Below are 11,920 nucleotides of genomic sequence, written 5' to 3'. Positions count from 1 at the left end.
ATAGTCAATGTGGGGGGAGGAGGGTACTTCATTTATTAATTTGTGTTGCTTTATAGCAAAAAGTGTCCTGCCCAAATGTTACGTCATGGTCCATTCTTTAGCTTGGAGGCTGCTGAGGTGAGGCGGCTCATAATAATGGCTGGAATGGAGTAGATAGAATGGCACCAAACGCATGAAAATGTATTTGATACCATTCCACTGATTCCGCTCCAAACCATTACCATGAGCCCACCCTATCCAATTAAGGTGCAACCAATCTGCTGTGTTGGAGTGTTTTTTGAATCAGAAGGAATGAATGGCCTTTTCCAAATGGACACATCAGAAATGCGTCGATTCCTGTATATTTCATTTTTCCATAACGACCTACTCTAGGTTTACTCCAAAGTAGATATTTTGAGGAGATACAAATAAAATCCATTATACTTGTCATTACTTCAATGTCCCTCTGTTTTCCATAAGCCATCAAGATCCAGTATAACAGAAGTTCACATTCAAAAATTTAGTTTGAAGTGTTGCCTTTCTCTGGTTGCAAACTTCCTGGTTATTTAACAAAGTTCCACGATTTTTTTCATAAACTATGTTAATTAATGCATACATTTGGGGAATTTATAATTTAATTATTTCTTTATGAAAATTATATATTTTTTCAGATTATATCTGTGCCTGGTGTTGTCCATGAGCTGTAGTGGACAGACCACATGGTTCCTGAATAAAATAGCCTATTATAAAAACATCTAATCAACAAAATAATTTCACTGGGTTCAAATCGAGGATACGCTGGATTGAAATCGGACTCGGGGGATATCATGCGCATCAATTGGTGCTTTTATGTTGAAGGCAAAAACTCTACAAACCGGTGTGACACGTGTGGAAACCGGAAGAGGTGACAAACACAGGATTGTGGGAAATGTAGCAAATCTTTAGCGCAAGCAGCCTGCTGTAAGGGTAGTAGCCGCGCTAGGTGCATATCAGCAGGAAAAAAAAAAAAAAATCTAGGTACAATATTACCGCTAACATTATCAAAGCCTGATAATGACCTCAGCTTCATGGAGCCTCTCGTTTATTGCCGCCGTCAGTATTCTTATTGCCTGCCCAAGACCCTCTCATTCCTGGGATTCAGACATTGAGCTCTACGATCTAGTGGAGGAAATTCAACAAAACTTTTACGAATTCCTGTCTGTTGAGCAGGTAAGTCATAACTCGTTTTTTATTTTACCTGTAAACGTTTACTAACTAGCATTTTCTTTTTGAAGTCCTAAATAGAGATCTGTTCCCATGATGAGGCCTGTTGTAGTTTTTTTTTAAACTAGCTACGTGTACCTAGACTGCCGGGAGACGAGCAAATCATGACGTGTCAGGTTGCTTCCCGTTATTTTGTATTATAACCCAAGATGAAAGTTAAGGTAGGTAGTTAAATATCGTTACCTAGTTATTCATCTTGCAAGGAACACTGTTGCTTCACCAGCCAAAGTTTACTGGTCTTGGGCAGGCTTTTGCTCCAGCCCTACTCTAACCACATACGATTTTTACTCATCTGATTCAGCAACGCATCAGGACCTTGAGCAGCTGAATGAGGTGTGTTGAAATAGGGCTGGAACAAAAGCCTGCACGCCCGTCAGTTCTCCAGGAGGAGGGTTGGCCACCATATGGACAAACTGAGTACATGATCGTGTTGAATACAGTGCCGTCCTGCAATGGAGTCATCCAAGTTAGTGTTGAATACAGTGCTGTCCTCCAATGGAGTCATCCGAGTGCCATGTCTTTGTAGGACTCCGTTAACCTTGGAGGTGATTACTGTCCTCTGGATAGGATGGGGAAGCATAGGCCACGATACCCTTGGGGTGGTTACTGTCCTCTGGATAGGATGGGGAAGCATAGGCCCCGATACCCTTGGGGTGGTTACTGTCCTCTGGATAGGATGGGGACGCATAGGCCCCGATACCCTTGGGGTGGTTACTGTCCTCTGGATAGGATGGAGAAGCATAGGCCCCGATACCCTTGGGGTGGTTACTGTCCTCTGGATAGGATGGGGAAGCATAGGCCCCGATACCCTTGGGGTGGTTACTGTCCTCTGGATAGGATGGGGAAGCATAGGCCCCGATACCCTTGGTTTAGTTACTGTCCTCTGGATAGGATGGAGAAGCATAGGCCCCGATACCCTTGGGGTGGTTACTGTCCTCTGGATAGGATGGGGAAGCATAGGCCCTGATACCCTTGGTTTAGTTACTGTCCTCTGGATAGGATGGGGAAGCATAGGCCCCGATACCCTTGGGGTGGTTACTGTCCTCTGGATAGGATGGGGAAGCATAGGCCCCGATACTGTGGGACATGTCAGGTAGAATGAGAGCGTACAGACTGATTTAGTGCCATAGACTAGTTATTATGCTTGTGATAAACCATGTGTGATATATCACCACACACAATACTCTCTGAAATGTCATGTGCATGTCGTTTTCCTGCTCCCCTCTCTCTCTCACCTCTCTCTCCTCTCTCTCTCTCCTCTCTCTCACCTCTCTCTCCTCTCTCTCTCACCTCTCTCTCTCCTCTCTCCTGACTCCAGGATGCCTCGTCGACGGACATCAGAAAGGCCTATCGCAGGCTGTCGCTCACGCTGCATCCTGACAAGAACAAAGATGCAAATGCTGAAACCCAATTCAGACAGGTCAGCCCACTCACTTAACATTTTGTATTTATTATGGATCCCCATTAGCTGCTGCCAACGCAACAGCTACTCTTCCTGGGGTCCAGCAAAATGTATACAATTTTAAAACATTACAATACATTCACAGATTTCACAACACACTGTGCTCTCAGGCTCCTACTCCACCACTACCACATGTCTACAGTACTAAATACATGTGTATGGATAGTGTGTGTGTGTGTGTGCATGTTTCTGCCAATGTTTGTGTTGCTTCACAGTCCCCGCTGTTCCATAAGGTGTTTTTTTTTGAGCCAGTAAAGGGGGCTTGACTATTCTTGGGTAGCGGAATGACTTTAGCTTCCCTCCAGGCCTGAGGGCACACAGTTTCTAGTAGGCTTAAATTGAAGATGTGGCAAATAGGAGTGGCAATATCGTCTGCTATTATCCTCAGGTATTTATATCCAGATTTTCAGACCCTGGTAGCTTGTCATTGTTGATAGACAACAATAATTGTTTCACCTCTTCCACACGGACTTTTCAGAATTAAAAAGTACAATTTGGTCCGATATACTTGGATGTGTAGTGTCAGCGTTTGTTGCGGGTATGTCATCCCTAAGTTTGCTTATCTTGCCAATGAAAAAGTAATTAAAGTAGTTTGCAATATCAGTCCCTACTCCCCATGGGGTTTAACACTCCCTACCTACTCCCTACGGGGGTTTAACACTCCCTACCTACTCCCTACAGGGGTTTAACACTCCCTACCTACTCCCTACAGGGGTTTAACACTCCCTACCTACTCCCTACAGGGGTTTAACACTCCCTACCTACTCCCTACAGGGGTTTAACACTCCCTACCTACTCCCCATGGGGTTTAACACTCCCTACCTACTCCCTACAGGGGTTTAACACTCCCTACCTACTCCCTACAGGGGTTTAACACTCCCTACCTACTCCCTACAGGGGTTTAACACTCCCTACCTACTCCCTACAGGGGTTTAACACTCCCTACCTACTCCCCATGGGGTTTAACACTCCCTACCTACTCCCTACAGGGGTTTAACACTCCCTACCTACTCCCTACAGGGGTTTAACACTCCCTACCTACTCCCTACGGGGGTTTAACACTCCCTACCTACTCCCTACAGGGGTTTAACACTCCCTACCTACTCCCTACGGGGGTTTAACACTCCCTACCTACTCCCTACGGGGGTTTAACACTCCCTACCTACTCCCTACGGGGGTTTAACACTCCCTACCTACTCCCTACGGGGGCTTTTAACACTCCCTACCTACTCCCTACGGGGGTTTAACACTCCCTACCTACTCCCTACGGGGGTTTAACACTCCCTACCTACTCCCTACGGGGGTTTAACACTCCCTACCTACTCCCTACGGGGGGTTTTAAACCCAACTTCGTCTTGTTTGATCTCTATCTTACAAGTAGTCTATGGACACCTTACAGAGAAATTCCAGCAACAAATAGAATAGGTCATGTTTAAGTGAAACACTGTTTATATGCAGTGTTTTGTGGCAGTAAAAGTAGTTTGTGAGGTATAGTCATTTTCATACACTGCAATCTATCTGATTAGTTGAAGTATTGATTGCCATTTCTGTCTATTGCCTCACTGATCATTTTTCTCTCTCCCCATAGTTGGTGGGCATCTATGAAGTATTGAAAGATGAAGAGAGGAGACAGAGGTCAGCCCCCCCCCACACCTTCTCTCACTACTTTCTTCTGAAAGTGGGAGGAGTCTGTCACGTTCACAATTTCGTACACAATTTTGTGGAGATTACAGTATTCTGTCATTATTAGGTATATTATATTCTCACCATGTTATTCACCAGTGTATAATTTTAGTATGTATTTCCTATGTTACCCACCACAGCAGTGGGGGGAGACAATTAGGAAAGCATTTAGCCAAGCTGTTCTGCCGCTTATCACTGCTTGAACCCCTAAAATTTGCCATCGGGGAAATCGTCGAACCACCCTTTCGTTTTGGTTCCTCTCAATTACAGGTACAATGATGTCCTGGTCAACGGGCTACCGGACTGGAGGCAGCCAGTGTTTTATTACAGGCGGGTGAGGAAGATGAGCAATGGGGAGCTGGGCTTCCTGCTCTTCCTCATCCTGACCGTGTGCCACTATGTAGTCATCTGGTCCGTCTACCTGGAGAAGCAGCTGGTGAGGGGACCGTGCATGACCTTTCACCCGTCTGTTTTTGTAAACTGCCAAACTGTAATCCAAGTTTAAATTTGCTGTACTCCAAGTTTGCTGTCATCCAAGTTTGCTGTTATCCGTTCCACAGCTTCAATTCTATTAACTTAGTCCCCCCCCCAATGGGCAGTTATTGCTGTGCTGAAAAAGTGGGATTAAAAAGCATTTTTCTGTGTTTATATAAAGTATAAATACACTGGTGCAATTTAACACCGGGTTTCTCAGCCTCAGCATATTCAGGATTTTATAATAACCAATTACTTCCATTTAACAATGTTCAATTAAATAGTCCAAAACTTAACTTATTGAATTATTCAAACTAAATATGTAAGAGATGTCACATTTCTCCCTCTGTCATATAATACATGTAATTGATTTGCAGTAAAATGTTTCCCCTTGAATCAAGTAGATTCAGCAAATAAAAAGTTGTTTTTGCTTGTGTGTGTGTGTGTGTGAGAGAGCAAAGTGAAGCCCATAGATTTCTAATAACCTGCTTGACGTCTTCCTTCCACATGGTGCTTCTCCTACTAGGATGAACTTCTGAGCAAGAAGAAAAAGGAGAAGAAGAAAAAGACGAGTAGCAAGAGTGCTGAAGAATCGCGTTTTATCGGACAGGAAAAAATAGAGAGGTGAGTGTCACAAGGTGTTCCTAATTTCACAAGTAAATATCATATTGAATTATAATAATACAGCACTGCTTTTATTTAAATTTTATTTTTGTCAAAACGGCAAAATTTAACGCTTCATGTCCAACTTCTCAAGCGGTGGAACTGTATATTAGTAGAACATTTGAAGTGCTCGTTGCATGTGAAAATGTCATGGAAAACGCATTGGAATATTGCTCCTTTGTTTGTTTAGCATGTAGTGTGTAGTTTATTCATGTGTGTTGTATGTACACTTCAGCATGGTCACGTGTCCTTTTCCTTTCAGGTCACATGACAAACCTCATTGGCAGGATATCCTGCCACTCAAGCTGAGCACTTGGCTTTATCTCTCTGTCAAGTCCCTCCCCCATGTCATACAGGTAGTCCTCCAACTAATTTACCCAAACCGAGTTCTCTTACCTTCACAGTCTAGGAGCAGCCCTTAGCTGTGGTATATTGACCAACATATACAGAGCCTAGTGAAAGTATTCCCTCTCATTGCACATTTTCTATCACTGTATTGGTGTACAATTATTATTATTTCTTTAATGGCAATTGATAAGATCCTATCAGCATCCTCAGCGAGCGACAATTTATCTTTAATTTTGTCTGTGCTACAGGACGCCAAACAGTATTACAAAGATTATAAGGAGATGAAGATCCGAGAGAAAGAGGAAGTGGAAGCCATGGCACTGGCAGAACAGGATGCTACTACAATAAGTAAGGACTTGTAGAAGATTGAAGTAGACAACTTAATTATCTGCCTAATTATGACTGATTGTTCACTTTTGCCTGGTCTTTATTTAAAAGTAAGATTTTATTTTATTAACCTGCCTGGATAAATAAAGGTTAGCTGGATCAAACAAGAAAATAGGACATCATAATACATTTTATTTGTAGAGCAAAATCATTTTCCTGAAATAATTCAGTAACTGTGTTTGAATGTAAAAAATAAATAAAAATGTATTTGCCCTTTAACTAGGCAAGACAGTTAAGAACAAATTCTTATTTATAATGACTGCCTACACCGGCCAAACCCGGATGACGCCGCCTTATGGGACTCCCAATCACGGCTGGTTGTGATACAGCCTGGATTCGAACCAAGGTGTCTGTAGTGACACCTCATGCAGTGTCTTCGACCGCTGTGCCTCCCAGGAGCATCAGTTGTAATTGTCCCTAGCCGTGTGCTCTTGTCTCATCACATTCCTCACTTCCCACAGAAGAGAAACGATCCAAAGTGAAGAAGCCGAAGTTTGAGTTCCCCGTTTATGAGCCTTCCCTTACGGGCGCAGACAGCGAAAACTCACTGGCGTATGACCAGGGAACGTCTATCGAGGAGATCGAAAGCCAGCTGGATGACTGGCTCGAGGATAAGAAGTCTCAGAAGAAGAAGGTGGGTCCACAATATTTTCCCTCTGTGGAAGGGTTTGTTCCATGACATTAGTAAAGCTCTGCTCTTTTAATTCAGCCAAATATTGGATTATAAAGTTCGTTTTATTTGCCATTTGTAGGTATAGTTGGACAGTTACCAGAGTTTGATCTGTCTTAATATATCCTATTCTAGGATCAAGTAAGGTAAATTGAATGAATCTGAGGCAACAGGCAAGATGGACTAGATTTTGGATGGTCATTATAGCGTTATGTTCAACAAAATACCTCAAATTCCTGCTTTTTTTCCCCCAACAGGGATTTGCTTAAAACCTGGGAATTTTGGGAATGTTTCTGGAATTTTGCAGCCCTAAGCCAAAACAGCCTGGTCTTTGATCTAATCTTGTTTGTCGTTTCTTCAGGCTCCGGAGTGGTCAGAAGAGGACATCACTCTTCTGACAAGGAGTATGGCCAAGTTCCCTGGGGGAACACCTGGACGCTGGGAGAAAATCGCCCACGAACTAGGAAGATCAGTGACCGATGTGAGTATACATTGGGAATGGGTGGTGCATGGAAAACTCTGGACTTAAATGGAGGGAATGTGATTTTTTTTTTGTCAGTCTTAGAAAAATATACAGCAAATTAACATTTTGTGTTTAGAAATTTAGGAGAATAGTTGCTTGTCAAAGAAAAATGTCAAAATATTGTGATCCTTTGCAGGTTACTGCAAAAGTCAAACAAGTCAAAGATGGTCAAACCAACACATCAGGTAAGTCAGTTTTTTAAAAACTTTAACTTGTTTGACCTTTGCAGTAACCTGCGATGGACTACTTTATTGTTCGGTTTTTGCCTTGTTGTGCATGGCACATTTTTAAACATTTCTTCTACAATCATGCAATATTTAATAAGAGATGAAAATGTAATGTATACAGCTGAATCCAGGATATTACTCCCAATACTGAAGCAGCATTTGTATTTAATGTCCGTGAGGAGACTAGGGACTATGATGTTTGGAATATAGCCATTCCAGTTTAAACTTGTTCTGAAATGAGTGCTGACAACTGCACCGTTGTTGTGTTTAGAAAAATGTCCCCTTTTTTAAAAATGGAATACTTTATTCATCAGCAGAGAGACAGCATCTTAACTTGTACCTCTTTGATGCAGGGCTGGTGAAACTCTCTGAGCTCAAGGCCCAGGGCAGCAGCGCTTTCCCAGGAAAGGGCTCCATAGCTGGGGCCGGAGCCGTACCTGACAGCTTAATGACCCAGCGTGAAGACCCCCAGCCCCCGGCAGCAGCCATGACAGAGGGGACAGAATACAGCGGCGGAGGGGACGAAGAAGAGGGCATCCAATCCGGTGGTGTCAGGAGGAGAGGTAAAAAGACGGGGGGTGGAAGGGCGGGGGTTGAGGCTAAGGGACACAGACAGAGGGACTTTGACTACACAGCTGCAGCCGAGAAGGACAGCGGAGACGAGCAGAGTCCGCCCCCCTCTTCAGTCCCACAACCGTCCAAGGAGAAGGCCACTGCGGAGACTGACGACGTCTGGACCCAGAACCAGCAGAAGCTTCTGGAGCTGGCCCTACAGCAGTACCCGCGAGGCACCACGGAACGCTGGGACTGGATCGCCAAGGTGGTTCCGGGGAAGAGAAAGGTGAGAGATTACTCCCCCCACAATGTAACATTGCAGAGTGTGTCAAAATGTTTGGCCGGCCCCAGTTTAAATCGTGTGTGTACAGTTTGCCTAATCTATATTGTCTGTGGTAATTGACATGTTTTTTGTCCACTTATTTTTAATTGAAATGAGTGTTAGATGTAGGTAGTTAGAATATGGAAATAACCAAACTTAAATTGTCATGAATAGCTGAGATGGTAAACCATGATTTAATTTTGGATGGTGATGGACCTATACTGTTTTTCAGGAGGAGTGTATGATTCGTTACAAACTTTTGGCTGAGCTGGTGCTGAAAAGGAAGCAGGCCAAGAGTTGACTCCCCTCAAAGACCGCCATCTTGAAATCAGTTTTCTTTTGGATCCCCCACAATGCAACATTGCAGGGTGTGTCAAAACGTTTGGCAGACCCCAGTTTAAGTCGTGTGTACACAGTTTATTGCCTAATCTATCCCCTTTTCCTGGCTACCCTTCAATGTGATCTAAAAGGATGGAAGGAAATATAATGAATAATACACATACCATATGGTTGCTTCAACCTGTCTGGTTATTTTATCTCTTAAAAGGACAGAAGAGGACCTGGGAGAAGGGACTAGGGCCCATCGTCTCATGTCTGTCATGTGCCTTAGCTCCGCCCAAAGCATGCCATCCAGCCTCCTCTCTATGGACTGCCATGTGAGGAGTGTTCAGCACACCAACAACAACAAAAATATCAATACTTTTTTTGCTGTGTCATTTTAAATCGCACATGTACTGAATATAACTTGAAGGAAATAAATGGTTTTATTTATTTACATGGATCCATTGATGCACTGTTTGAAATTTCAATTTCAGCCCAAAAAATATAAATAAACTAGCAGTCAAACAGGGAAATGGTTCCAATTGTTTCTAAAATTCCCTAATGTTGGAAAATTTAAGGGCTGATTGTGTAGGTTTACCCTGGCATGACGTTTTGACAACCTTGTAATTCTAAGACGAGGTGATTTATCAATATATTAAGCTTTATTTACTCTGATTTGAAAATGCTACTCAGCATCAAAGTAGACATCATGCAAGACTACAAATCCCTGCGAGCTCCTGCACCTCGTCTCTAGCTGACACCTTTGCTAACAGGTATTGTGTCAATTTAAAACCTGCACAAGACAGTTCACAGAATTATATCAATTTAAAAAAAATGTTTTTTGCCAATTTATTCATGACTAAATTTAGGTAACGTTGCAAGAACTAGAGAGATTGACTTTTTCCTCTGTGGCAGTCTTGTCCAGGTTATCATGGCATTTGTAGTTCTTTTCGATAGTGATATTAGTGTTTCATTTTTTTTTTTAGGGGGGGGGGGGGGTAAATACAGGCGAATATATTAAGTCACCTTGTCCGAGAGAGATTTACAGTTTATCAAAAACGTCACGCCAGGGTAAGTCTACACAACACAGCCCTTTATTCCAAGTGTTTGTCATTTTTCCCGGTGGGGGATATTAATGGTGGAAAAACGATTGGAACCATTTTTTGTTTGATCGCTAGGTCATACTGTGGTACTCGTTTGGAGACAGAGCTGCATGTAACAGTGTTGAGAAACATTTTAGCCTCAGGTGCTGATGAACAGACCATTTTAATCAATAAGGTTGACTCAATTTTAAAGAGCTTTACTTACTTTTGTCTACATAAGGAAATCATGTTTAGACAGTGTTCCCTTAATAAGGAAACCCTGAATTAAAGTGCATATTTAGATCTGACTTTCATATTAAAATAGTTTCAAATTATACATTTTCCAAATTCATTTAACCTTGGTTAAAAGTTCTTTCCTCAGATTGATAACAGGTGAAATACCACAAGGACTGGAGGTGAAGGGGTCACACAGGGTGTTGGTACGCCTTACCAACTACTCCCAAACAGAAAATACAGGGCACAAGTGTACATGGTGGAAGTGGCCTGGTGTCACCAGTACATAGTGGAGGTGGCCTCCTGGTGTCACCAGTACATAGTGGAGGTGGCCTCCTGGTGTCACCAGTACACAGTGGAGGTGGCCTCCTGGTGTCACCAGTACATAGTGGAGGTGGCCTAATGGGAGCTGTCGTCCAAAAAGTTATACTTTTTTTACTCGTCTGTCCCTAGAACAGTCTTCCAAGAGTTTTGATGACTATCTACGTGCTTTATGTCAAACTTAAGTCAACTTTTTGGATGAGATGGGTTCCATTATGTCCAGCGAAAACCAATTACTGCTTTCCACAGAAAGAACCTCGTACCATGGTGGTGAAAGTGTACTGCCTCAGGACCTGGATGACTTGCCTTAATAGAAGGAACCACGAATTCTGCTCTGTATCAGATAATTCTACAGGAGAATGTCAGGCCATTCGTCTGTGAGCTGAAGCGCAGCTGGGTCACGCAGCAAAACAAGTCTACATGAAAATGGTTAAAAAGCAACAAATTTGAAGTTTTGAGATGTGGCAGACCTTGAAAGGAGTGGTTCATGCTTGAAAACTCCCAAAAATGTCACTGAGTTAAAGCAGTTCTGCATTGGAGAATGGGCCAAAATTCCTCCACAGCGATGTGAGAGACCAATCGACAACTACAGGAAGCTTTTGGTGGCAGTTATTGACGGCAGGTAGCCTAGTGGTTAGAACGTTGGGCCAGTAACCGGAAGGTTGCTAGATCCAATCCCCGAGCTGACAAGGTAAAACATCTGTCGTTCTGCCCCTGAACAAGGCAGTTAACCCACTGTTTCTAGGCCATCATTGTAAGTAAGAATTTGTTAACTGACTTGCCTAGTTAAAAATGTTAAATAAACTCAGTGTAAGGGGGCAATTACTTTTTCCACACAGGGGAATTGGGTGTTACAATTTATAAACTCAGGTTCCCTTTATCTAATAGCAGGTTTTGCTTGAAGATCTGTTAACATTCAGTATCAAAAAGAGGAAAATCAGAAAAGGGGCAAATATATTTTGCACAACAGTTTGCGCAAAAGTAATTGCTCGAAGAATTGGCGACACCCCACAATGGTTAAGCATCGAATGGCCCCTGCGAAATGCAACTTTTCAGGGAAGTTAGGAACCAATATACACAGGCAGTAGGAAAGCTAAGGCTAGCTTTTTTAAAACAGAAATGTGCATCCTGCAGCACAAACTCCAAAAAGTTCTGGGACACTGAAGTCCATGGAAAATAAGAGCACCTCCTCCCAGCTACCCACTGCTCTGAGGCTAGGAAACACTGTCACCACCGATAAATCCGCAATAGTTGAGAATTTCAAAAAGCATTTTTCTATGGCTGGCCATGCTTTCCACCTGGCTACCCCTACCCTCAACAGCCCTGCACCCCCCCACAGCAATTTGCCCAAGCCTCCCCCATTTCTCCTTCACCCAAATCCAGATAGCTGATGTTCTGAAGGAGCT

General features: G+C 43.0%; 1 protein-coding gene across 3 annotated transcripts; it reads left to right on the top strand.

Moving 5' to 3' along the window:
* The first annotated feature begins 874 nt into the window (after positions 1–874).
* LOC115103368 (dnaJ homolog subfamily C member 1-like) lies at positions 875–9,337 on the top strand. 3 transcript variants are annotated; one of them, XM_029624268.2, is made up of 13 exons: positions 875–1,188; positions 2,561–2,662; positions 4,293–4,339; positions 4,658–4,823; positions 5,388–5,485; positions 5,787–5,880; positions 6,121–6,220; positions 6,721–6,893; positions 7,291–7,410; positions 7,589–7,637; positions 8,033–8,242; positions 8,315–8,520; positions 8,789–9,337. In XM_029624268.2, exons 1-13 carry the CDS (start codon positions 1,033–1,035, stop codon positions 8,855–8,857), a joined length of 1,590 nt encoding a protein of 529 aa, XP_029480128.1. In that variant the 5' UTR covers positions 875–1,032; the 3' UTR covers positions 8,858–9,337. The 3 variants fall into 3 exon arrangements, with proteins under 3 accessions (XP_029480128.1, XP_029480124.1, XP_029480125.1); XM_029624264.2 differs by having other exon boundaries at positions 876–1,188; positions 8,033–8,520; XM_029624265.2 differs by lacking the exon at positions 875–1,188 and adding an exon at positions 1,239–1,787 and having other exon boundaries at positions 8,033–8,520.
* The last annotated feature ends 2,583 nt before the right edge of the window (positions 9,338–11,920 follow it).

Source organism: Oncorhynchus nerka, linkage group LG20, assembly GCF_034236695.1.
Source record: "Oncorhynchus nerka isolate Pitt River linkage group LG20, Oner_Uvic_2.0, whole genome shotgun sequence".
In the NCBI taxonomy this organism is placed as follows: domain Eukaryota; kingdom Metazoa; phylum Chordata; class Actinopteri; order Salmoniformes; family Salmonidae; genus Oncorhynchus; species Oncorhynchus nerka.
Note: the sequence above shows the minus strand (reverse complement) of the source record. Positions and strands in the feature narration are given on the sequence as shown.